At 43.0% G+C, this 26,789-nt stretch overlaps 5 protein-coding genes across 9 annotated transcripts; 2 read left to right on the top strand and 3 right to left on the bottom strand.

Annotated features, from left to right (window-relative positions):
- LOC126910654 (reticulon-4-interacting protein 1, mitochondrial-like) lies at positions 1-4,881 on the bottom strand. The gene is given in 5 exon segments (XM_050693380.1): positions 1-1,937; positions 2,009-2,116; positions 2,118-2,642; positions 2,797-3,214; positions 4,612-4,881. Coding segments are annotated over 4 exon segments (1,194 nt in total). The 5' UTR covers positions 3,211-3,214; positions 4,612-4,881; the 3' UTR covers positions 1-1,790.
- Positions 4,882-5,371: 490 nt separating this feature from the next.
- Positions 5,372-8,770, top strand: LOC126910655 (tryptophan--tRNA ligase, mitochondrial). 5 transcript variants are annotated; one of them, XM_050693383.1, is made up of 6 exons: positions 5,372-5,778; positions 5,917-6,098; positions 6,322-6,561; positions 6,629-6,773; positions 6,846-6,997; positions 8,047-8,770. In XM_050693383.1, exons 1-6 carry the CDS (start codon positions 5,724-5,726, stop codon positions 8,344-8,346), a joined length of 1,074 nt encoding a protein of 357 aa, XP_050549340.1. In that variant the 5' UTR covers positions 5,372-5,723; the 3' UTR covers positions 8,347-8,770. The 5 variants fall into 5 exon arrangements, with proteins under 5 accessions (XP_050549340.1, XP_050549341.1, XP_050549342.1 ...); XM_050693384.1 differs by having other exon boundaries at positions 5,386-5,626; positions 5,910-6,098; XM_050693385.1 differs by having other exon boundaries at positions 5,390-5,778; positions 5,910-6,098.
- Positions 7,974-12,709, bottom strand: LOC126910658 (uncharacterized). Its single transcript, XM_050693389.1, has 3 exons — positions 12,067-12,709; positions 11,003-11,120; positions 7,974-8,657 (listed from the first exon to the last, which is right to left on the bottom strand). Exons 1-3 carry the CDS (start codon positions 12,292-12,294, stop codon positions 8,413-8,415), a joined length of 591 nt encoding a protein of 196 aa, XP_050549346.1. The 5' UTR covers positions 12,295-12,709; the 3' UTR covers positions 7,974-8,412.
- Positions 12,710-13,027: 318 nt separating this feature from the next.
- Positions 13,028-17,835, top strand: LOC126910653 (serine/threonine-protein kinase MAK-like). The gene is made up of 5 exons (XM_050693379.1): positions 13,028-14,736; positions 14,854-14,916; positions 15,238-15,366; positions 15,791-15,996; positions 17,496-17,835. Exons 1-5 carry the CDS (start codon positions 13,898-13,900, stop codon positions 17,555-17,557), a joined length of 1,299 nt encoding a protein of 432 aa, XP_050549336.1. The 5' UTR covers positions 13,028-13,897; the 3' UTR covers positions 17,558-17,835.
- Positions 17,836-20,194: 2,359 nt separating this feature from the next.
- LOC126910657 (TAR DNA-binding protein 43-like) lies at positions 20,195-21,412 on the bottom strand. The gene has a single exon (XM_050693388.1). It carries the CDS (start codon positions 21,219-21,221, stop codon positions 20,325-20,327), a length of 897 nt encoding a protein of 298 aa, XP_050549345.1. The 5' UTR covers positions 21,222-21,412; the 3' UTR covers positions 20,195-20,324.
- Between the last annotated feature and the right edge of the window lie 5,377 nt (positions 21,413-26,789).

The following is a 26,789-nucleotide window of genomic DNA, read 5'->3' on the forward strand; positions in this document are numbered from 1 at the left end:
GAAGATAAAACAAATGAATAACATTTATTTCACACAGAACATGAACTAAAGCACAAAATAAAAAACAAAACATAACTTGTAACAAACACAACAACATACAGTTATACTTATATCTAATATGTGGGTACATGCCCCACGTCTGCGGTGAAACGGGCACCAGTTCATAACGTGCAAGGCAGCGCAACGCGCTGATATTGTACTGATACTGGTCCCATACATGACTTGCCGATGACAAACAGCTTACAAGGACAATAGCATTTAGCAACCTATGGGTACGAAAGTAGAATAACAAGTAAAAAATAATTCAAAGGTACCTACTGTAGGTACCTTAGCTACATACCGCAAATCAGAAGAAAATCCTAGTGTGGGGCGACGTTTTTATTTTGATTTTTTACAAGAAAAGAGAAGAACTCTGGAAACCGATGTTATTTTGTCAACAAGAGGTTTGGTTAAATCGAGACATAGCATCGGTGCCAAGCAATATCTTTGGTTTTTAATGTCTGTTGAATGAATGAATTTGAAGTTAGCATTTTTACGCAAGCTAAATCATTTACCCAATAATTCAATTCAGAATCGGAGGTTACCGGTTTTATCAATCAAATCCTTTCGTTTGACATCCGCAGCGGAAGTATTGTGAACTAAATTAGATTATAATATAGCATGGTCATCAAGACAAGAGGATTGATTGATCTGTCTGCTACTACATTTTACTTTTTTTACAATCTCTGGTGAGTGGTAACTTTTTAGGGTTCCGTAGCCAAATCAATTGTTTCAAAGATAGACGCTTTCGAAGTGGAAAAATGAGTAACGTAGGTAACAAACATTTGAAACCAACCAAGACCATTATATCATCGACGAAATAGAGATGATGGCTTAAGGTAACAGAGCCGCCAGACGTCACTTATAAAGGCAGTAAGTATTACTATATGTGTGCAGTGTACGTATACATAGTTGTGAGCTTCAACAGTCCAACGGACGGCCCGCTGTCAGGTACCGAATGTCGTGGAATATTGCTGTCGCCAGTCGGCAGGTCTTTGGCCACACAGTTGACAGTAAGACACAACCTTGCAGTTTGAAGCTGTCATATTTAGGAGATAACTAGATACAAGAAAATGCTAACGAATTGAGAACCTCCTCCCTTTTTGGAATTGGTCAGAAAGAACTTGTGTACAAGTCTGTCAGTTTAAAAAATAAAGACGATAGGTAGAATAATTTATTTATTATACTATAGTGCACATTATGTGCCTAATTATATACCTACCTATGATACCTATTACAGAACCCTGTAATTCTAATTGTAATACAGCAACATAACAACATTCGGTCGCACAGTAACTACATATACAGTTCTCGCGTACAACCTGCTTTCTTCTAAACTCCTCTCGATTGATGTATTTATCGTAAACACTGGTTTTCAACGGTCATTTTGATACATGTATTACTTTTGTTCTAAGATAAAGTGAGCTGCATGCAGTATGGGAGTTCACCAGTGAGTGTCCTTTCCCATCAGGTAGGTATGGTCAAATCAGTTATTTGATATGCAAGTAAGAAGATAAAAATTAATTTCATTCAGAGACAGTAACTACTGGTTGGTTACAACTTACAACAGATACTGTGTCTGGATTAAGGCAATCGTCATTTTCTTACTTGTATACTAAGGTACTTATACCTAAATACTAAATTAATCAGGCTGACTGTATCCTGCGAGGTACTGGAGTACTAACGCCCTTGACGCCGTATTGTGCGCGTGTCATTTGGTCGTGTCCTGAGTCCTAATACATCAAAAGTCATTAGGAAGCTGTGGCTGGCTCGCCACCCCCCTCGGCCTCCGCCGTGAAGTCTAGCACCAACTTGCCGCGCGCCGCGCCGCGCTGCGCCCGCTCGTAGGCCTCCGCCCCGCTCCACCACGGGAACACTTGCTCCACGCACACACCGAACTGGAACACGACGCCACGTTAACTGTCGCCCGCCCAGACATCACGGCACGAGGCAGGCACGAGACACATACCTGGCCGCGTTCCGCGAGCCGGCGCAGCTGTTCGATGTCTGTCGCAGAAGGAGAAAAGAACGCCCAGCGCACCTGCGGCGGCAGCGGGCCGGCGCGCGGGCCCGCGCCCCCGCGCCCCCGCCGCCGCGCGCGCGTTCTGCGCCGCCAGCGTGGCCGCCGCGCACACCGCGCCCGCCGCCACGCCGCGCGCCTCCATGGACCGCAGCAGCGGCGACGTCAGCGTCACGTAGCGCGAGAACTGCCAGCCCCGCGCCGTCGCCTCCTCGCCGCCCAGCCCGGCGCAGTCCAGCACCGCGTCGTACGGGCCCGCCTCCTGCAGGCGGCGCTCGTAGTCGGCCGCGTGCCGGTCCAGCAGCCCGGCGGCGCCCAGGCGCGCGGCCAGCGGCGCCAGGTCGGCCGCCGCGCCCACCAGCACGTGCGCCCCGCGCGCCGCCAGCAGCTGCAGCGCGGCCTGCCCCACGCCGCCCAGCCCCAGCAGCAGCACGCGCGGCGCGCGCCCCGCGGCCCCCGGCGCCCCGCCCCCGGCCGCCCCGGCCCCCAGCCCGGCGGCCCGCAGCGCAGCGCACGCGGTGAGCGCGGCGTACAGTGCGCCCGCGGCCTCGGCGTCGCTCAGCGCGGCCGGCGCAGGCCCTGCCTGTCACAAACACGTCACACAGAAAGTCCAGAACGGAGAAGATTGTATGAATGAAGGCGCCTTTGTCACCAGACAAACAGAAGAAGTGGAGAAATATGTTTAAGATTTTATCATGTTCGAATACAAAAGCTATAAATAAAATAAAAAAGCATACCCATTCGTCTTTGACGACGACGAAGTCGGCGTGGCAGCCCTGTCGGTGCGGCGGCAGCACGCCCCAGACGCGCTGGCCGGGCCGCAGGCGGCTGTCGGGCCCCGCGCGCACCACGTGGCCCACGAAGTCGCGGCCCGGCACCAGCGGGAACTCCACGCCGTCGGCCGCGCCCTCCAGCGCCCGCAGCGCGTTGAGCGCGCGCGCGCCGTAGCCCGCCAGCATGGCCACGTCGATGGGGTTGAGCGACGCGGCGCGCACGCGCACCAGCACGTCGCCGGGCGCGCGCAGGGCGGGCACGCGCGCCGCCTCCAGGCGCAGGTCGCGCGCGGCGCCGTACGCGTGCAGGCGCCACGCGCGCATGCGCGCCGCGCCCGGCCCCGCCGACAGCGCGGCTAATGCGAGTTTCTCCTGCATTTTCCTAGACGTAAACATAATCATTCATCAAGAATGTAATTGATTTCAGATGTCAACAAAAAATATGCTGGCACAATTCACAAACCCGGGACTTTCTATTTGTTAAACCACTGAATCAATTTGGGTGAAATTTAGGTTCCTACATAAATGAGATTATTATTGAGTTACCTACAAGACACATTGCTACGCCCGAACAGGGTCTTGTACTGTAGTAGTAGTCAATAATGCCTCTATGTATTGTACATTGTGCAATAAATGAATAAATAAATTAATAAGGACACAAAGACAGTTCGGGAGTAAAAAATAGCAAAAGTTCCCACAGGAACAGGATTATACTACGACTGTGAGGTAAAATCCCAGGACTCATATCTTTTAAACCACTGAACAGTTTTGATTGAAATCTGGTTTAACAATACTTCGAGTGCTGGAAAAGAATGTTTGATAATTTTTATTCCAGATATACCATTAGTATGGGGATTATGCCTTAAAACCCCGGGGCTCTCTATGTCATGAATTTAATTGAAATTCAATACAACGATAGTTTGAGAACCGGGAAGGACATAGGATAGTTTTTTTTTTATGGAAAACAAGCAGACATATCATCTGATAGTAAACGATCACCGCCGCCCACAAGCACTTGAAACACCAGAGGCGTTACAAGTTCCTTGCCGGCCTTTTGGGGGATAGGAACTTAAGGGTTGTTGGGGAAGTGGGGATTGGGAAAGTTGGGAAGGGGAAGCCACAATGTAATACAATGCATGCGTTGTTTTCAGTGAGGCCGTGGTAGCACTCCAGTCGAGTCAGCCCATTCGTGACAAACCATGGCTCTCCCACACTTAAACCACGACTTTTCCACATTTATATCACCAAACCCTAATGGAAATACAGCCATAGTATACTTCGGAAAAAACCAAAATCGTTCTTAACTAAATATGATAATATCTTAGTGTGCGGTCAAAGACGTTTTGCAGTTATCCCCCCCATGATGAGCCACTGACGGTTTACTTATAACTTTAAATAATATTATAGGTAGGTATATTAAAATAACGCAATTTGGGGACGTACGAAGTAGTATATTCTATCATAGACATAGACCATCTTTGCCGAAACACAAACAAAGTTTGTAGGTAGGAAAGCTTTTCGCCGTCTTGGCTAACAATTGTTCAAAAAACGCTGTGCGAAACTGAATCGGCTCGCTAAATTAAAATAAATAAACAAATGACATGCGTTCGTCTAGGTACACTTATAGAGCCATTAGCAAATTTACCGCCGTATTCTGATTTAAAGATTAAGGGACTGGGTTAAGCCCAGTCCTCAGCAATTGTTTCCGATACAAAATCGTTACTAAGGAATAGTTTAAGTAATCATTCAATCTCTCTGAGTATGGCAGTAAGACAGTACCTTATCTTAATGAAAACTGGGTAAAGATCGGCGTTAAAATAAAATTACATTAATATGGAAGTAAATTAAAAGTCCACATTTGCACAACTTTTTTACAAATCCCGCATTTCACTTCGTCCTAGCATATAATTTCCTCTATAGGTACTTATAATACTATTTGCACATAATTATGAACATGAGAAGTGAGAAACAATTTTATTATTGAATATTTGACATTTGATAAAATTTCCAGTAATGATTGACATTGACATGTATGACACTGACTATTGTCGAATGGGGATGACAAAATCTTTTGTCAGAGATACACTGTATGTCGTGGCGTGTCATGATGTGTGATTCATTTTATGTGCAGCTAGGCAGCTTGTATTGTTTTACTAATATATTTAATATTATTATTATTATATTTGCTTTGACGTTCAAAAGTGCCTTCCTGGTCTATTTGAAATTGACTTTACATTATTTATTTTTGCACATTTTAAGCGGTATATAAAGAAAAGATGTAGTAGTTCATATAAATTACATTCTTTGTTAATCTCTATATATAAAAATCAATTGCTGTTTGTTAGTCTCGCTAAAACTCGGGAACGGCTGGACTGATTTTGGCCGTAAATTGTTTGTGGATATTCAGGGCGGGTATAAAAGATGAGAAAAACAGGTTTGAGGCGGTACGAAGTTTGCCGTGTCAGCTAGTTTGTAAATAATTGTAAATAGTTACTGTACACTTCCACTATCTGTGGGAATTAAAGAACCAACGAGCCTGTAAAAGCGTGGACCTGTGAAAAGCAAAAAGAAACAGGATCAGGATCCGGCAACCTTATTAAAAAGTTACAAATGTCAAATTGAAGAAGTCATCACTTCATTTCAAATGTCACAAATGTGAAGTTTCTCTACAATATTCAAATTGATAATGATAATATAATAGCACTGAATATTTTGTCGTTAACAGAGATTCGATGTCTACTTCATGTATATTTTTTCCATTTATTAATTATAAATCCTGAAAACGACTATGTTTGTGAGAAGTTTTTCATTCAAGTAACAGGTTACCGCAAACACTAGTAATAAAGCAACCAAAAGTACCAAAACATTTGCAGTACCTATATTACGTTAAAATGCGCGGTGTGATATCGTCGTATTTTTTAAAAACTTTTATCGCTTGCAGTCAGTGTAAGAAATATAATTTATATAATCTTAGTAGTCATTATTCTTCAAAGGTATGTCAGGATTTATTAGAATCGGTATAGGATATAACCTATCAAACAGTAGTAGTGCAAAGCTTGGTTCACATTCACCATTAGTCTGCAGGTGACGGTGATGGCGATGCAGACGTGCAGTGGCCACGGCGGGTAGTAACGGGGCTACAGCCCACTGGAGAATTACACATCGGCAATTACTTCGGTGCGATCCGGCGCTGCGTGCGCCTGCAGGAGCAAGGCGATGACCTTATGATATTCATAGCAGACTTACACTCGCTTACCACACGCCAGGTTACCGTTTTGTCTCATATATATTTCACTTATCAGAATTAAAAGCAACTGGAAACCCTCTATAATTGAATACAACATACTTTACAGGACAATTAAATAAAATATTCCATTTATGAATTTCCCATGTATTTCAGCCATATGCTTTGCCATTTTTAGTGTGTTTCATTGGTGTAGAATAGTTTTGGTTGTGGAAATATGATGGGCAATGGGCAGTGTGTTGCAGGAGCCGTCGCTGCTGCAGGCGCGCGTGCTGGAGCTGGCGGCGTGCGTGCTGGCGGCGGGGCTGGACCCGGCGCGCGCCGTGCTGTTCGTGCAGTCGGCCGTGCCGCGCCACGCCGAGCTGTGCTGGCTGCTCACGTGCCTGGCCACGCACGCGCGCCTGGCGCACCTGCCGCAGTACAAGGAGAAGGCCGCCACCATGAAGGAGGTGCCGCTCGGTCTGCTGCTCTATCCCGTGTTGCAGGTCGCCTTCCGTTTCTTACTTTCCCATTTGCGGTCCGTTCCGTACGTACAGCGAGCCCTTGCTGCAGGCGGCGGACGTGTTGCTGTACGGCGGCACGCACGTGCCGGTGGGCGCGGACCAGCTGCAGCACCTGCAGGTGGCGGGCGCGCTGGCGCGGACCTTCGCGCACCGCTACGGCCGCGCCTTCCCCGCGCCGCGCGCGCTGCTCGCCGGTAACTGTCCCGCCTAGCGCCTCTACTCTACCTCCTCTACGACCTCACGCGCTCACGTCCGTTTGTGTCCAGATGACGGCAGCGATCGCTTGCGGAGTCTCAGAGACCCGAATAAGAAGATGTCGAAGTCCGACACGGATCCCAAGTCGCGCATTCTTCTGACCGACCCTGATGATATTATCGAGCTTAAAATAAGAAAAGCAGTCACTGACTTCACACCGCAGGTACGTAATCTATTCCCAAGTTTATAAACGACTAGGTACTTCAGCGTGGGGTAATTTAATTTATATCAAACCACTAATTCCTGAAATAATCTGCCGAAATTTATAAAAACTTAGTACAAATACAAATTATTGACTTCACTAAAGAAAATCGGTAAAAAAGAATACTAAAATGGTCAAAATAAAATTTATTTCAGTGGTCGATGTAAAATAAGAAACAAGTAATAATGACAAACACTGACTATCGAATCAAATTTTGATCCTTTTAATGATTTTAACCGTGTTTCTTCAGTAAAGTCGGTAGGTAATTATTTTTTAAGTTCTTTTTTATTTCAATAATGGAATGTTTGAATGACGTTAAGGAACAAAAAAATAATTGGAATATTAAAAAAAACAGGCTGTATAATAAGTTACAGTCTAGTACAGAAGTTTACTAGAGATATGGTGGTGATAAAATGTACATACAAGAATAATTCGATTAGGGGCACAAATTGAAATCATTTATTATTTTTAAAATTATAATATACAGAAATTTCGGTCCCTACCAACCAACCATTTTGCTCGTAATTCGCAAGCCCATCTTACTTATTTTGTATGCATTACTTTATTGTAATGCTAGTTTAAAATTAAAATAAACATGTTTGAAAACTATTGCTGTACATTTATAAACATGATATTCCAGGCCTGTTAAGTCGTCATTGAATATTATTCAAAAATTTGTGACAGATTTTACGACGTTGTGTTCATTTCTAATCAAGGTTTGATCTAAATCATGCATCAACGTCGATATATCGACGTTACATTTATTTAAAATCATAATAATATTTATATTTAGTAAGCCATTATTTATATTATAAAACCAGCATAAAATGCATGACAACATGTAAACATTTTGTGAAACTGTCTCATAATGTTTTCACAAAAACTATTAAATAGCAAAACGATTATATTTTTCGTTCAAACTTGAATGAAAGAATAATTTGTTAACATATTTTTTAATCATGATAAAAATAATGTATCATAGAGTGAAATATGATTTGGCTCGACGGCAGGTGACTTTCGACCCGGAGACGAGGCCGGGCGTGTCCAATTTGGTATCCATCCACTGCCTGGCCGAGGACAAACTGCCCGAGGAGGTGGTGCAGGAGGCCGAGGGACTCACCACCGCGCAGTACAAGCGCGTCGTGGCCGCCGCCCTGCAGCGCGCGCTGGCGCCCGTGCGCGCGCGGGCCGCCGAGCTGCGCGCGCGACCCAACTACCTGCGCGACGTGCTGCGCCACGGAGCCGCGCGCGCCCGCGTGCGCGCCGACGCCGTGTACGAGCGCGCCGCGGCGCTGGCCGGCCTGCGCTAGCTGCTGTAGCGGTGCGGCGGGCCGCGCTAGCTACAGTAGCTGCGGGCGGGCCGCGCTAGGCGTCAGCTACAGCAGCGGCGGCGGCAGCGCGCGGTCGCGCAGCAGGGCGAGCAGGTCGCGCAGCAGGTCGACGGCCTGCGCCACGGCCTCGGCCTGCTTCTCCGCGGCCAGCGCGCTGCGCATGGCGGCCTCGGCCAGCAGTTCCTCGGTGGCGAGGCGCGCGCCGGGCGCGGACGAGTCGCTGGCGTCGTCGTCCAGCGCGGGCTTGCGCTCGTCGTCCGACTGGCTGGCGCGCCGCCCGCCGCCCGCCGCTGTACATCGCGCCAGTTAGTGAGCGTCCGGACTATACGTGTACTTGTTGATCATATAATTAGAATGACTTATTTCATTGTTAGCGAGATAGATAAAAATGTTTCAATGTTAAGTAGAGTTTTTATGAGACTCCAAATTGTATTCGCTCTAATTAATTCGACATGTTTCCTCGTATCTCAGAGAACCTAGTGCGATTTTATTTTAGGTTAACGCAATCGATATGTTTATGACATCCAGCACTCTGATTGGTCTGCACCAAGTAAATCAACCGATCCGAGGGTTAAACACGGTGACGTGTCCACTGTGTTAACGAAAATCTAACTTTCACTAAGCACTCCGTCTCAGTCCTCGAACGATCGGAGACTTGTGCCGTGCTCGGTACGTGCACATCGATTGCCGCTAGAAGCATACATCAAATTAATCAGAGAGATATGCTAATTTAGAAACAGTTTAAGCTCTGAAGATAGCGGTAATTAACACGAATACGTGTTTTTTTCACAATCAATAACAATCTTACGTATCTAACAATGAAAAATTATAAGTGTCTAAATGCACTATGCCGCGACCGAAGTTCGGCATAATTACGCCTGCAATGCTACATATTTGAATTACTGATGATACATTATGCCGAAATTACGTTGCATTAATAGCTTATAGCCGAACTTAGTTCGGGCGTAAGTTCATTTCAACGGCAATTCGGCGGCAACGTATTCTGTAGAACACACATTATAGGCGACCGAAGACCAAAGATCGAACATAGAAGAATATACGCACAAAATCGCGCAACGAAATAATATATCTGGAATTTTGGTACCTTTGATCTCAAGTAACTAACTTTAATGGACCTTTGACACTTATTCCTAGTTGTGAACACAAGGTTTTCAGCAAGATTTAGATAGAAGATTATTAATTAGTAATGTCCAAATATTGAGCATAAATCTCGCGCGGCTTCGGAAAGCTGATGTTATGAAACGTAATAAATGGAAGTAAACTTGCTTTTTCAAATATACAATGTGATAGGGGTGAGACTTCTAACCCGTTAAGGCTGAGTACTACATCTAATTTTATCGACAAAAAAAATAATATGGGGGGTTGAACCCCCTCCCCCTAAAAATTATGGCTTTTTTAATATTTTATTTACTTTATGTAATATCTTAGGTTGTATGCGTCGTAGAAACAACAAAAAAACGACAAACGGTAGCTAATAACCTTGACTAACTAATTCATTACTATTTTCATATGTTTGACTAGCTTCCGCCCGCGACTACGTCCGCGTGGATGTCGGTCTTCGCGTGGAAGTTTTATTTCTCCATTTTGAGTAACTCTGACAATGACATCTTATATCTATTGGACCCAAATATGGCCATAATAATTAAGGAGATTTGTCTATTGAGCTACTGCTGTTGAGCTCGCGTTCTGTAGAATAAAACTGAAAAATAAAGATTTTTTTTCTACGTACTTTTCCAGGATAAAAAGTACCTATCCTATTTATGCCCAGGATAATAAGGTATAATTATACCAAGTTTCATCGAAATCGAACTGTTAGTTTTCACGTGATGCCTGAACATACAGACAGATAGTTAAAAAAATTAATCACATATTTGGGTTTGGTATCGATCCAGTAACACCCCCTGCTATTTATTCTTTCAATATTTTCAATGTACAGAATTGACCCTTCTACAGATTTATTATAATATGAATGAATGAATGAAGTAATGAATGAGAGTGTTATAAACGTAAGAGTAGACAAATATAATCAGAAAGCTCCGAACTGCTAAGCTATCGGGAGTTATACGTGTTATTGTAAGTCAACCATAAAAGATAGACATTTGCTGTCGCGGAATATTCACTGCTCTGCTCCTATTGATCGTAGCGTGATGAAAAGTATACTATAACCTGCCCAGGAGTATGAAGAACAATTGTACCAAGTTTCGTTGAAATCGGTCGAGTGGTTTTTATTTCTATAAAGAACATACAGACAGACAGACAGACAGACAGACAGACAGACAGACAGACAGACAGATATGCATTTTTGGCGTCAGTATCGATCACTAATCACCCGCTGATAGTTATTTTGGAAATATATTTCATGTACAGAATTGACCTCTCTACAGATTTATTATAAGTATAGAAGATAGAAGATAATGTTTTGATGAGAAAAAAATCATTTCTGAATTATTTTTACCGAAAAAATCGCCATTTTTCAATATTTTCAATTGGGGGTTCAACCACCCATATTATTTTTTTTGTCGATAAAATTAGATGTAGTACTCAGCCTTAACGGGTTAGAAGTCTCACCCCAATCACATTGTATACAGGCACAAACTAAATGTACTGTACTCACATTCGCGACCACTGCTGTTGAATATATTCTGTAAGCGTTCCTCTGCACTGGAGAGATCTCCCAGTGCCCCACCTGCTGCTGACTTCTTACGGGCTTTGTATTTTATGTCAGCCCAGTACTGAAAGCAAATAAACAATGATTTTAAGGAGTTTGCTAGTTAGTAATGGCATGAATGCATGCGAATATGTTGTATACAGTCAGTCAGGTAGTCTCTACCACTATTTCCACACCCACATTTACAAGTATGTACACTTCTGGTGTTGTGCTATTGGAGTTACCTTGTAAGTGCTTATAATATATTGCAATCAAAAATCATGGTAACTACTGAATTGATTTTAATAAAAATTAATCATGGTCTAAAAAGTAAATAACAACCGCTTTCGAAAGAGTTTAGGAAGACAATATGTTTACTACTAGCTTCTGCAGCTGTGTTGCATAGATATTGTTTTTATAACAAAAGGACAGTGTTCAAAAATTTACAACATGGCGAAGACGTAGAATTGATCAAATAATTTATGTGTGGTGTGTATATATACACTATGTGTGACACATTCACATTGGTACTTGCTGTTGGTGGCTTTCGAACCTGCACTCTCATGCAGGAGAAGTGGGCATTTTAAACCCCGGGGATTTGATAATCATACAAATCTACTATTATCCTCTATTTCGAAACCTATCCATTGCTGAACATGCCTATGTCCCCCAATGACAAAGTGTGTCAGTCAGAACATGTTATTTTATAAGTATAGAAAATAAGGGCTTAAGTAAACATTTATCAAAAATGTTCATAAATAACTTATAAGTACCTGAGATGTTGTTTTTAAGTTCAATTAAAATTAGTTCACTGGTTACCATGATATTTGCACTTAGTATGAGAAATTGAGAACCCATGTTGTACAAACAGTCCCAAGTCCTGCACTCAACGGAAATGGGCTGATGATTATCTTTTCACAACAGTAATCTACAAGTGGCTGAGTGTTGGCTCTTAAAGGATTTGGTAACTTAATTTTACAAAACAAGAGTAAAGGTAAGATGTAAAATAAATAAAATTAAAATGGTCTGACCCGGCACCACTTGTCGGGCGACTTGCGTGCTCCACCGCTGTCAACGGCTGCCGCGTTCAAACGTTCCGCTAGAAGACGCCACAACTTGCTCGAGCTGAACCGAGAGTAAATCGATTGTTTGCCGGCAGCAAAGGCAGGGTGCTCTTCCATAAACGACAGCAATAAATCTAATTGTTCCGAACTCACTCTAGAAAACGAGCTTTTACATCTAGTTAATTCAGCACTCATGTCTGTCACGCATATCTGCAACTTTTATTAATACGACTAACAATAATAATTACGCGAATAACATCACCCAGCTATTAAATTATTCATATGATTGTTCAATTCATACACTGTTATAGTTATCAACTTATGACATGGGTTTGTTTTAGTTTTGTTGACTTGCATTACAGCATTTACTATTCTTATGGCTGTAGATTATAAAAAAATATGTAGGTATAAACAAAATGTGAATGAAAACCCCACACACGTCACATAATTATAATGTTTATCTCATTGCTCGGTAAATATAGTTGCCCTATACTTTTTACACTCTTTGCTATAGTTAACGCCACCAAGCACAGAATCTGCTTCAAAATCTACATAGACATTTCTATCACTCAATGCTGATTGCTGCTCTATGACGGAATCGAAATAAAAACAAATGTCACTAATGTCAGTGTCAGTCGCAATCATGCTAGAAGGCCGGAAATATACTAGTCACGACTCGTGTGTCGTGTCGCGCCCTTAATACATGTCACAATTTGGTCGGGTCTGACTGCTTATATTGTAACGTGTGTAGAGCGGTTCGCCCTCATTATTTTTATTAATATTGGTCGGCCGTCACGGTCGGGTCCCCGGGCCGTCGTGTTTGGCAGGGAAAAACCTATAAATAAAGGAGATATATTTTCAAAGGCATTTTTCAAGACTTTTTTAAATTTGTATAATGACCTTCATCATCATGCTGAACACATTCTTTGGTCAATAATAATACGTTCACTTCGGATGTAATGGATTTATTCCTTTTATTAGTAGGCTAATTACAGTTCAAGTGGGCAAAGTGCCGTAGATTTTGCTACCGCAGTTACATTTGTTACCATAGCCCGGAGATTATCAAAATGTCAATCGCCATAAACCGGTCTATATAAACGGACCCTTATAGTTATTTTTTCATTGTCGTGCCCTGCTCAAGTATGACGGCTTTGGGCGCGCTACGAAACACGAGTGGTGGCCAATATATTTCCGGCATACATAACCATGGAAACGGATTATAAAAAACATTGGGCATTGTTATGGCTATTCCTTGTTGAGACCAATTTAGAACTACGGAGTATTTGTGGTACATATTGTTAAACATGTTGAAGCAATTTAACGCGAATTGGTTATTTTGTTAGCATGTTGTGTAAAGCTTTTACCATTTGTGTTTAGTATGTCAGTGTTGCTTGTGTTGCGTCCAAATAAGAACCTAGGTACCACCTAATTAATGGTAGGTGGGTACTCAAGTAACTGGTAAATAAGTCACAACCTTATAGTTGACCTCATTTTGCAATCATTCGAGTGTGATGGTGTGACATATATTTTATTATTATTAAAATAAATAATATTTACAACGAAACTTGGTGGGTACCTACTATAGATATTTCACTTAACCTGCCATCAGGCGAGAATGTAGAGCTTAACTAGGGACATAGCTTTAAATATTATCCATTTGCTAAATGATTTTAACCTTACTACGTACTCACTTGGTAAACGACGTCGTATACGAACATTTGGAACATTTAAAAAACAAACTTGGTGAAAATGGTGGGGCTTGTTAAATTCAGTATTATGTAGAGGTGGTCCCGACAACATGAACCGGTATGTGGTGCTGCAACAGCTCGGCGACGGCACGTACGGGTCGGTGGTGCTGGCCCAGCGGCGTGACACTGGCGAGAAAGTGGCCATTAAGCGAATGAAGCGCAAGTACTACTCGTGGGACGAGGCGATGAATCTGCGCGAGGTGAAATCACTTAAGAAACTGAACCACGCCAACATCGTCAAGTTGCGGGAAGTCATACGCGAGAATGATACTCTTTACTTTGTGTTCGAGTACATGCGAGGAAACTTGTACCAACTGATACGCGATGCGGAGCGCGCTTTCCCCGAGCCAGTGCTGAGGAACATCGTGTACCAGGTATTGCAGGGCCTAGCACATATGCATCGACATGGCTTCTTCCATCGGGATCTAAAACCGGAAAACCTCCTGTGTGCTGGGCCCGAACTGGTCAAGATAGCCGATTTAGGGTTGGCTCGCGAGGTTCGTTCACGGCCGCCTTACACAGACTACGTGTCTACGCGGTGGTACCGTGCGCCAGAAGTGTTGCTGCACGATACGCGCTATGGAGCGCCTATCGATTTATGGGCACTCGGCTGTATTATGGCAGAACTGTATACTTGTCGGCCGCTGTTTCCGGGGAATTCTGAGATTGATCAGCTGCATAAAATATGCGCTGTGTTGGGGACTCCTGACCGAGATGACTGGCCCGAGGGTTACGTGCTCGCTGACGCCCTTCGGTTTCGTTTCCCGTCCAGTGCAGGTGTCCCATTAGCTCGAGTGGTGCCCTCTGCCTCGCCACCCGCTTTGGCGTTACTGACTTCGTTCATGCGCTATGCTCCACGGGATCGACCTACTGCCCCACAGGCACTCCGGTAAGTATTTGAATAATGTTGTACTACACCGCCACTAAGGCTACCCACTGACCCATACTTAATATGCAGTTATGCAGAAACAATTAAAAGCATTCTTAATTTGTTTCGTTATTTTAGGTTCCCGTATTTTGCCGTTGGTGCTGCATTAGTTGTGCCGCCGCCTGCGTCACGGGCCAGGAGGTAAATGTTCATCTATTTTAACTCACCACCACGTGTTACATAATTTTTCCGTATAGAAGAGGTTTTTACTCAAACAAGTAAATGATAAACGTAATAAATTGCATGCTTGCTTCATTATCATCAGCCTGTGAGAGTCCACTGTTGGACTATGGCCTGGAGATCGCAACGAAGATTCTGGGGCTCTAAAAACATTCCTGTTTATCGCTAGTCGCCACTCTCGGTCACAACACCCGCGGCAAGACTAGCGGTTGCGACAAATGTTTTCTAGGCCTATGCCAAATGCTCTGCTATCACACGGTTAACCTTCACAAATTGATGCAGAAGCGCAGCTAGAGGTGAAACGGAAAATTTAGCAGAGCATACCAGGTCACCCACGACAACAGCGCCCGGGCACGCGGCTATCCAGCCGCCGCCACCACATGTGCGTGACAGATTCGCGGACATCCTCGGGTAATTCATTACATTATATTTGTGCTTAAATCACTCAATAAACACAAACATACCTATTATTCAATCGATAAGTACCTACCCTCTACCTACCATAGAAGTACTTGGAAAATTGACATTTTGGCGCGTTCACAATAAAATTTGTCATAATTTTATTGTGACTGTTCTGTCTACGTTGGATGCAGTGAACGTCATATTGAAAACTTTGCAATACATTAATTTTTAAAATGTTATGAACGAAGGCCTACTTTCCATGATGACGATAATAGGTGGATTTGTCATGATCGTTTCGTGGACTAAACAATGAAAACGTCATTGTTTCTAGCAAGATGCAAGTATTTGTTATACATAATTATGTAGGACGTGTAAAGACCGCCGTATGTTTAGTTGTTAGGTAATCGACAGCTATAACATTGAGACTGCGCAGGGGAGAAGTGGTGCACGAGCCCGGCCCGCCCGCCCCGCTGCGGCGCGTGTCGGGCGGGCGCAGCGTGCTGGCCGCCGCCGCGCCGGCGCGCGCGCGCCCCGCGCTGGGCGGCGCGGCCGCCGCCTACTTGAGTGCAGCGCGCTATGTCACCGGCTCTAGGATTGACACTTCACTTTTTCGAGCATTACCGTTACGAGCTCATCGAGGTACTCATTTTATTTACTTAATAGGTTTCAAAATAGTTCTTTGTTAAAAAAACTAAATTATTATTACATTACCTGATTTGGTAAGGTCTGCCCAGATTCACCTACTAAAAAGGGAATACATTAATAACTTCCAGAGAACGTATTATTATTGACATTAAATTACTATTACTATAAAAGTATAGTATATAATTGGTAGGTAGTTTTTGCTTTTTATTTGTTTGAAGTCAGTTTTTAAACGCAGATTTTTTTCTTTTTCGTTTATCTATTCCTACGTATAATCTATATAGATGCAAAGTTCTAATCAACAAAACTGAATCAAGCCCAAACACAAGGTAGTTACTAAATTAATTATTATGTTATCGGCTTACTCACGTAAATGTTTGACGAGGAACTCGACTAGTTTCAAGCCATGGTAGAGGCTCATATTCATGAGCAGCATTCCGCGACACACGACGCGGCGATTGTCGCTCTGCTACTGGCTACATAATAATTAATTTAGTAAGTCTCACGAAAGTGACAATAAAATTAAGGTACCGTTGAGGCAGTTACTGTAAAGCAATATCAAGTGTTAGTAGTAGTTTTTCATTTTATTGGCGAGACTGTCGCCCTGGGCCTCGGCCCTGTAACGCCGGCACTGCGTTGAGGAGTTCCCTCGGCTGTCTGTCAGCTTCTTCGTCGGGTCGACTCCAGACCGTTATTAATTAGTGTAGTCAAGTAGTATTCATACATATTTATTGAAAAACATAATACACGCATTACTCACTCCTACAATTTTCGAAACTTCTTGGTTTCCCTAGGATTCTATCATGAGATCTTGACCTGGTGAAAATGAGATCCTCTCGGGAGTATAACCATTCAAACAAAAAATTATTTGAACATCGTTTTACATTTGGCGGAGTAATCGGTGAAGAAATAAAAAAAAACATTCGAACATATTACCTCCTTCTTTTTTAAACTCGGTGATAAAAACGTGGCGACACAAAATCTAGTGACAGTTGACAGAGTCGCACATTGGCGATCAACGATAAATCAAAGAGTATAGAAATACTACGTAACACTGTTGTACTGGTACAAATCAACGGATGGCGTCATAAACACCCATTCATAGTACATGTGATGAAGTTTACATGCGAATAAACATGGATAGACAATCCCAACGAAGATAACAACTATTAACCTAAGCTTACGTATGGTCTACTATAATGTACATGAATAATTTTAATCGACTCGGGGATTTTTGGGGCATTCTGCTTTAAGATACTACCTATTGGCATAAACTCTGCTTATACCAATCTGTCATTGAATCCTGCTGCTGTCACGCCAAGGCCCGTGGCCTATGCGGTCGAATGTTAGAAGGGGCCACTCAACTCTGCTGGGAAGTACAAACGTTTCCTGGCCTGGAGCGTTACGCCACAGAATACTAATTACGCTGATGATTACGAGTTTTAACATAGATATAATACATTTGTGTGAGTTTAAATGATAGCAACTGTTTTCAGAAACTACGACTGTGGGCAGCGGCGCTGCGAGAGTCGATTGGGCGGCTAAGTATTTACGATAAAGTACTTACGTCAGCGGCAGCGTGCAACATGGAACGATGGACAATTTGCTAATTGAGACTACCTCTCTAATTAGTTACCTTTACTTTTACTATTATTGATGTGTGTGGGTGTTTACTATTGTGATTCCTTATTACTACCTAGGTAGCTAAAAACAATAAAAGCAGTATTCACCCAAATCAGCCGATTCTCACCAAACTGAACCAGGAAACTACCTACCTAGGTAGGTACTTACATATTTTCTTTACAAAATAAATAAAGATTGATTTAACCATTATAACATGTTAATTAATTATGTGTTCAAACTGCTTGTTAGAGAATTTTAACTTGATGAACTTAACTTGTACTTGAGTGCAGGAAAGACACAATTCCAGACACAAAAATCATAATTAGGTATGAACCTAGGTACCTACCTTACAAAGCTCTAAGGGAGCCACAAGCTGCAGCTTAGTAAAGTGACGACATTCGAGCTGCCATCTCATCTGCGATGAGTAAAGCCGCCAACGAAAAGGGGCCGCGGCGTATAAACCGTAATAAGTACTTATTTGATTCATAACCGATTTCGGCCAATACCTGTAGGTACCTACTACAACTCGACTAAGAATATTCTGCATTTAATCCCCATCGACTTACTAATTACCTAAATACTGTATCTGTTTGGTACCCTGGTACCGAAGTAGACGTCGCAGATTATAACATAATTTGGACAGCATAATTTGCGATGCGACTTGGTAGATTCATTAGATATACAAGCCCTTTAGTTTAAAAATAACGGCTATGACATATCGATGGGTGCCCAATTTGAAATCGCAATGTGAACGCAGAAACAATGAAAGATAGAAGATTATGCCAAGTTTCGAAGGTGTGTGTCACAACCACATGAGCATTAGGCCCATTTAGCAATACGACTAGTTTAATCAAACGGGTTTCTCGTAAAATGCATAGGAAATGAGATATTATAACGAGGTTGCAAAACTTGTAAATCGGAAAGAGCACATCAAAATGACAAAATTGCCAATTTGCAACACTTCCGGATTTTTTTCCAGGCAATCCATATTTTTCAGTACAAATGATCGAACTATGTATGTATATGGCAGCGCCCCTTGGCAATAGGGTTCGCGTTTTAACCCTTTTTGCCATGGAACCCTAAAAAGCAGCTTACTAAACTATTGTTAACTTAAGTTGATCTTTTATTTCTATTAACGTCGCAAAAAGTATTAAATTCAAATAGATGTTGCATTCCCTTAAAGAAATCGAACTTATCTACTGATACTTTAATTTTACTAATGCAATGTTTGGGATAACTTGAAATGAATCAAAGTGATTTGGCATGCACAATCAGATAAAAAAAAACCGTTACCGCACCTATTTCTGGTGGCTGCGAATGATTACCTATTTTACAAAGAAGTAGCAATCGATAAACTACATTATGCAGTATGGAGATCACTCATTTCACATAATTATGATTTCTACTACTCACTAGATGGCTATCAGAGCCATCTAGTAGGTAATTGCCAACTGTACTTATAATACGCCCAAATGAAGTACTAGACTACAACTCATATTATTCGACTAGTTCTGGTTAAGATTTGAGTTTATCAGCTGTTAGGCCTAGCCACGGCACTAACCATGCACACGCAGTGCATGTGTGCAGCATTCAAAAGAAACTACATTTGACCAGCAAAATCAGTAAAAAGTAGTTTTATCTGTTCCAATAAAGTACTAAATACAATCGATGGAGTCTTCTATTTCTGCACGGTTTATAGGAACCCTAATCACATATTACTTCAATCCAAATTTTTACTGGATTCCTCATTTCAACTATTTTTACAGTCTGAACCGCAATATTAGACTGCACAGTTGGCGCGGTGGCTGGGCAACTGGCTGCCGTGCAACGTGTCGCGGGTTCGATTCCCGCACGGAACAACTCTTTATGTGATCCACAGATTGTTGTTCCGGGTCTGGGCGTGATGTGTATGTGAACTTGTATGTTTGTAAACGCACCCACGACACAGGAGAAAATCCTAATGTGGGGCAATGTTTTTCAAAAAAATTAAAATTAAATTAAAATTCAGTTGAGGAATTGGTTTTGAGTTCCGACTGCAACACAAATATTATTCATTATCTTCATTCGCAGCATGGTAATTTGTAATATGTGTAACATTATAATATAAATTATGATAGGAGTAAACATGCTCATACCTAACTTTTTTCTAACCATTAGTAGCCTGTCACTATCCGCCACTGAGATAAGGCTTCTTGTCCCATGGTGAAGAAATAAGCATTATTTGCCTATACTATGCTTGCTCCTGGAGGATTGGTAATTACAAACAACAAATGATCCAGCCCCACCGAACAGGTTTCCTGACAATATTTTCCATCACCATAGTCAGCAGTGTCTAAATAGTCTAATAAAGTTCATTGGTATAATTTGGATAAAGTTACATTGGTACTTGTCAGATTTTGAACACACCCTCAAGTATGAGAAGCGGGGCTCACATGCTTGGCAGAGGTTGGGAAATGCAGTTTTACAAGAATAGAGTTTATCTGGGTGCTGCTGGATTCCAGAGCAAGCCATCTGAAGTTGGTGTCACAACATACAGGTAGTACTCGTTGGTTCTAGTAAGTGAAACATCAGGACAACATCATACTATATTATAATAATATTATTTACACATTTCATATAAAATTTGACAGTGATCAACAAAGAACATATTAGGCATGAGCCAGGTCCAAGGGAGAGGTTATAATTATGTACACAGTGGCATGTCACTCATACTTGAGGTAGGGCTTGTCGAGCGGAGGCGCGGGCGGTGCGGGGGCAGTTTGAGGGGGCCACGCGTCACCGGCCCAGTTGAACACGCGACCTCCGCCCTCCACCAGCCCCCAGCCCAACAGCTGCGAGCCGCGCGCGCCTCGCTCCCGTTTTGGTGACGCAGTTGAGATATTAACTGATACGCCTTTGATAATGTGGTCTTGGCCACATAGTGACTGGGCCACTTCAGGCTCCAGGAACGTGACAAAGCTAAAAGCACGGAATGGTCGCGGCACAAACACGTCCGTGACCTGGCCAAACGTACCAAAGTACTCGCGCAGGTCTTCCGCTGTCAGGCTCTCGGTGCAGCGGCCCACAAATACCTTACGATGCGCGCTGGCTCCACCGTCCTTGCCGTTGGGGATACGCACGTCGCACCAGCGTCCATCAATCATGTGGCGTCGACCCAGGGCTCGCAACTGTGATTCGTACTCGGCAAACTTAATAAAACCGAAACCCTTGGATAGCCCCGTCTTAGCATCGCGTTTCACTTGAACCATGAGAAGCTCGCCAAACGCTGCGAAGTAGTCGCGTACAGCATCTTCACCTGTCTTCCAGGGTAAACCAAGTACGATGAGGTCAGAGCAACGAGGCCGCGGGGTGGGCTCGGGCGAGGCGCGAGGAAAGGCGCACCAGTAGCGGTGCGCTCCCCAGCCTTCGGCCGGCGGCGACAAGCGTTCATCAACGAGACGCAAGCCACGCAGTCTGCCGCCTGCACGGTACTTGAGTCCACTGGCACCGGCAAATTGTGCTGCTACGGTGCTGAGCAGCAAAGAGCCGTCTTCTTCAGTTGGTAGTTCAATGGGTTCGTCCTGCTCCCCCTCACTCACCGGCACGTACTCTATCGACATTTCGCTCACCGACCGATGCCGTCTGTAGCACTCATGTCGTTTACATTATAGTCTATCAACTTTGTAGATATAATTGCGAGAACATCTGATTTCTGAAATCGATGACACAACAAGATACTATTTTGTCTGCAAAATTCACCGTGTTTCTCTTAGCGTATGTGATAAACGTGACGTATGACGTGACGTTTTATGTCAAAAATGTTGCAAGGCTATTTTTAATTTCGACGTTTCGGATACATCATGCAGAGTTTGAACAACAAAATTATACTAAAGAAAAATTAAATTGGGAGAAACTAAACAAAACGTTACTGATAACTGTCACTGCAGTGGTATAAGTATTGTATCGCTATACCAGAATATGACTACAAAGAAGTAGCAATCGATAAACTACGTTATGCAGTATGGAGATCACTCATTTCACATAATATGATTTAAATGAAACTACAAGTAGTACTCATCCACAAAATGTACTACAAAAATATTTTAACAAAAACCGAAACTTAATAAATTGAAATTTTCAAATAAAATAAATAATGCAATTAATCAAGTATTAATTTCTGTGGGATCATGTTTCTTGACCACCGAAGTGCTGTAATATTGTAGGTTGTCTAGAAATGTTACGGACATGCGGCGCGGCTGTTCAAAGAGAATAAAACACTTTTTGGCTTACCTACTGTGCCTATTTCACTAATTTTGTGTATATTGTCAACTAAGATGATAACAAATATGTGGATTAAATTAAGTCATTAAAGATTTCCTCATATTAGTGATAGATTAGTGAGAACAACTTATCTAGTACAAGTTTGTTTTACTACTATAAAGTAACTATTGGGGACAAAAAAGCGCCCGGTTTTGACTTGATAACAAACGAGATAGTAAAAGAACTACCGAAAAAGGCAGTAACCTTTTTAACAACTCTCTTTAATGGCATCCTACGTGTACAGTATTTCCCACGTCTGTGGAAAAATTCTCAAATAATAATGATCCACCAGCTGGGTAAACCAGCTTATGAAGTTACCTTGGATCGGTCGATCAGCTTGTTGCCCGTCCTATCGAAGTTGTTTGAGAAAATATTGCTCCGTAGACTTTTGCCCATACTTACTAGCAATCACACAATACCAGATCATCAGTTTGGATTCAGACAACAACATTCCACAATCGAACAAGTCCATCGGGTTTGCAATGAGATAAGAAATGCGTTTGAGGAGAAGGAATTTTGCACATCGGCATTTTTTGACATCCAGCAAGCATTTGACAGAGTCTGGCACAGTGGGTTGCTCTATAAAATCAAACGTAGTATTCCTCATATAGCTATGAGGAATACTACGTTTGATTTTAATTTTAAAACCTACTACTGACGTCGTACTTGTCACAAATAATGTTCCAAGTCAAAGAGGGTAGTTCTACATCGTCGTTTCATGACATCAGTGCTGGTGTCCCCCAAGGGTCTATTCTTGGTCCGATGTTGTATACTATACAACGTGTAACAAAAAGGGGGTATACATATCAAGTGCACGGTTTCTAGATAACATAACAAACGATACGGGAAGGGTTTTTTTAACTTATGTTTTCATGGTGCCAAGTTATTAATTTTTCAAACGCGCCGCCGCAAAAGTCTTGAACCCAAACTGTACAAATTTACTACGGGATAAAATGTATTGAATGAAATTTAAAGACATTGTCAAGGTTTCAGACATATATTGTAACTATATTATTAACATATAACACAGCATATATTTGAATATATGTATAAAAAAAACTAAAAAAATAAAAAATATCAAAACTTCAAATCAGAAGTACCATGAAGACCTTAAATAGGAGGAAATTCAGTCAGAATACTGAAATTCTTCAAAGTCGCTATTAGTATCAGAATCTAAATTTTCTGACTGAATTTCTTCGTGTTCAATGTCAAATAGTACTCATTTGTAAAAGTTCACAGACTTCAGGATTCATTTGGCTACATTTAGTTTTGGGAGCAGTACGTAAGCTTGCAATGTAGGCGTCTGATGTAATTAGTAACCGATTTATTAAGTCTGTGTTCGTGTCCACTCTTTCTACGAGATATTTGTGAAGGCAATCTGAAAATGAAAAGTTATAAGAATTTCGCAAATATTCGCAAACAAAAGAACGTTATTCTTGTAGCTAACAAATAGTTCTTTCAAAAAAATATAATTTGGGATCGGTATAATTCGGTATAATACACTAAAACTCAACAACAAATTGATTGAGTAATATTTCTACTAAAAATAATCTACCTTTAGTAAAATGGCGCTCATGATTAAATTTTAAGTCAGATTAAAACTAATTCATATTCAAACTTACCTCAATACTTCGGAGAAAACAATAAAAACACACAATAGCTAATAGCGCACATAAACACAGTGTATTCAACGTGTAAACTCAGCCGAATAACGCATCTCTTGAGCGCTTGGTCGACACAACTCAGATAGCCGGCCGTTCTAACCCTTATTTTTATTGTGTGTTACGACTTATTGGTAAATAACTTTTAGGGACACGTAATATGGTTTATTTTCTTTAAATATAAATGACTATTTTACCAGCATAGACTAGTGTATAATTTGACTTTTGTCCCTTTAGATTAGGAATATTACACGCTGTGCGCCGCGCGAATCAAAATTAGGTAGACAGGTAGTTTTACCCTGAGACGCGGTGACTGCCCACCAGTTACTCTCGACCGCAAAAACTTAACCCATAGCGACAGCGTACGATACCTGGGTATGCATTTGGACCGTCGAATGACCTGGAAGAACCACATAAAGTGTACAAGAGATGAGCTTAACATTCGCTACAAAAACCTGTATTGGTTAATGGGACGAAACTCCAAACTCTCTGCAGATAATAAACTCCTGAACTACAAAAGCATACTGAGACCAAACTGGATGTATGGTGTTCAATTGTGGGGAAGCGCAAGCGACTCAAATATAAACATCCTACAGCGACTACAAAATGTTATTTTGAGATCAATAACAAGTGTAACATGGTTTGTGACAAATGCCGGAACCTGCAAATCAGCACTGTAAAGGAAGAAATCCTACACAATACTGAGACGTATAAAAAGAGGTTGGAAAAACATCCAAATGTTAACGAGATTGAAACGAGAGTCCGTTGAGCTGGTTGGTTGGTACATTCGAGCCGGCCAATCAGAGTGCCAAATGCGCTCTCGTTATGACAAAAACTATTAAAACAAATCAAAGAACTACTAGGATAGTTTTGGTTAGGTCAGGTTAGGTCTAGGTTCCAAAAGTGGACAGAGAAGCGGTCAGCCTTAAGTGCCCTTGGCTGAGGTCAGGTCAGGTTAGGTCAGGTTAGGTCAGGTTAGGTCAGGTTAGGTCAGGTTAGGTCAGGTTAGGTCAGGTTAGGTCAGGTTAGGTCAGGTTAGGTCAGGTTAGGTCAGGTTAGGTCAGGTTAGGTCAGGTTAGGTCAGGTTAGGTCAGGTTAGGTCAGGTGGTTAGGTTAGGTCAGGTTAGGTCAGGTTAGGTCAGGTTAGGTCAGGTTAGGTCAGGTTAGGTCAGGTTAGGTCAGGTTAGGTCAGGTTAGGTCAGGTTAGGTCAGGTTAGGTCAGGTTAGGTCAGGTTAGGTCAGGTTAGGTCAGGTTAGGTCAGGTTAGGTCAGGTTAGGTCAGGTTAGGTCAGGTTAGGTCAGGTCAGGTCAGGTTTGGTCAGGTTAGGTCAGGTTAGGTCAGGTTAGGTCAGGTTAGGTCAGGTTAGGTCAGGTTAGGTCAGGTTAGGTCAGGTTAGGTCAGGTTAGGTCAGGTTAGGTCAGGTTAGGTCAGGTTAGGTCAGGTTAGGTTAGGTTAGGCTGTGCAGGCCAGGTTAGGTTAGGCCAGGTTAGGTTAGGCCAGGTTAGGTTAGGCAGGCAGGTTAGGCCAGGTTAGGTTAGGTTAGGTTAGGGCCAGGTTAGGTTAGGCCAGGTTAGGCCAGGTTAGGCCAGGCCAGGCCAGGCCAGGCCAGGCCAGGTTAGGCCAGGCCAGGCCAGGCCAGGCCAGGTTAGGCCAGGTTAGGCCAGGTTAGGCCAGGTTAGGCCAGGTTAGGCCAGGTTAGGCCAGGTTAGGCCAGGTTAGGCCAGGTTAGGCCAGGTTAGGCCAGGTTAGGCCAGGTTAGGCCAGGTTAGGCCAGGTTAGGCCAGGTTAGGCAGGCAGGTTAGGCCAGGTTAGGCCAGGTTAGGCCAGGTTAGGCCAGGTTAGGCCAGGTTAGGCCAGGTTAGGCCAGGTTAGGCCAGGTTAGGCCAGGTTAGGTCAGGTTAGGTTAGGTTAGGCCAGGTTAGGCCAGGTTAGGTTAGGTTAGGTTAGGTTAGGTTAGGTTAGGTTAGGTTAGGTTAGGTTAGGTTAGGTTAGGTTAGGTTAGGTTAGGTTAGGTTAGGTTAGGTTAGGCCAGGTTAGGTTAGGTTAGGCCAGGTTAGGTTAGGTTAGGCCAGGTTAGGCCAGGTTAGGCCAGGTTAGGCCAGGTTAGGTTAGGTTAGGTTAGGCCAGGTTAGGTTAGGTTAGGCCAGGTTAGGTTAGGTTAGGTTAGGTTAGGTTAGGTTAGGTTAGGCCAGGTTAGGCCAGGTTAGGTTAGGTTAGGTTAGGCCAGGTTAGGTTAGGTTAGGTTAGGTTAGGTTAGGTTAGGCCAGGTTAGGTTAGGTTAGGTTAGGTTAGGTTAGGTTAGGTTAGGTTAGGTTAGGTTAGGTTAGGTTAGGCCAGGTTAGGTTAGGTTAGGCCAGGCCAGGTTAGGTTAGGTTAGGTCAGGTTAGGTCAGGTTAGGTCAGGTTAGGTCAGGTTAGGTCAGGTTAGGTTAGGTTAGGTTAGGTTAGGTTCAGGTTAGGTCAGGTTAGGTCAGGTTAGGTCAGGTTAGGTCAGGTTAGGTCAGGTTAGGTTAGGTTAGGTCAGGTTAGGTCAGGTTAGGTCAGGTTAGGTTAGGTTAGGTCAGGTTAGGTCAGGTTAGGTCAGGTTAGGTTAGGTTAGGTCAGGTTAGGTTAGGTTAGGTCAGGTTAGGTTAGGTTAGGTCAGGTTAGGTTAGGTTAGGTTAGGTTAGGTTAGGTTAGGTTAGGACCCCTAGGTTGGCGATGCGTTAGGTGTGGTTAGGTTAGGTTAGTTGGTTATGCCGGTTAGGTTAGGTTAGGTTAGGTTAGGTTAGGAGGTTAGGTTAGGTTAGGTTAGGTTAGGTTCCCAGGTTAGGTTAGGTTAGGTTAGGTTAGGTTAGGTTAGGTTAGGTTAGGTTAGGTTAGGTTAGGTTAGGTTAGGTTAGGTTAGGTTAGGTTAGGTTAGGTTAGGTTAGGTTAGGTTAGGTTAGGTTAGGTTAGGTTAGGTTAGGTTAGGTTAGGTTAGGTTAGGTTAGGTTAGGTTAGGTTAGGTTAGGGTAGGTTAGGTTAGGTTAGGTTAGGTTAGGTTAGGTTAGGTTAGGTTAGGTTAGGTTAGGTTAGGTTAGGTTAGGTTAGGTTAGGTTAGGTTAGGTTAGGTTAGGTTAGGTTAGGTTAGGTTGGGGATCCCCCCACAGTGCTGACTTCCACGTAGTGATCCCCGGGCAACGCCGTGTCTGACCACCGTAACGGAGTGGCAGACCGGCGGCTAAC

Source organism: Spodoptera frugiperda, chromosome 4, assembly GCF_023101765.2.
Source record: "Spodoptera frugiperda isolate SF20-4 chromosome 4, AGI-APGP_CSIRO_Sfru_2.0, whole genome shotgun sequence".
NCBI lineage: Eukaryota > Metazoa > Arthropoda > Insecta > Lepidoptera > Noctuidae > Spodoptera > Spodoptera frugiperda.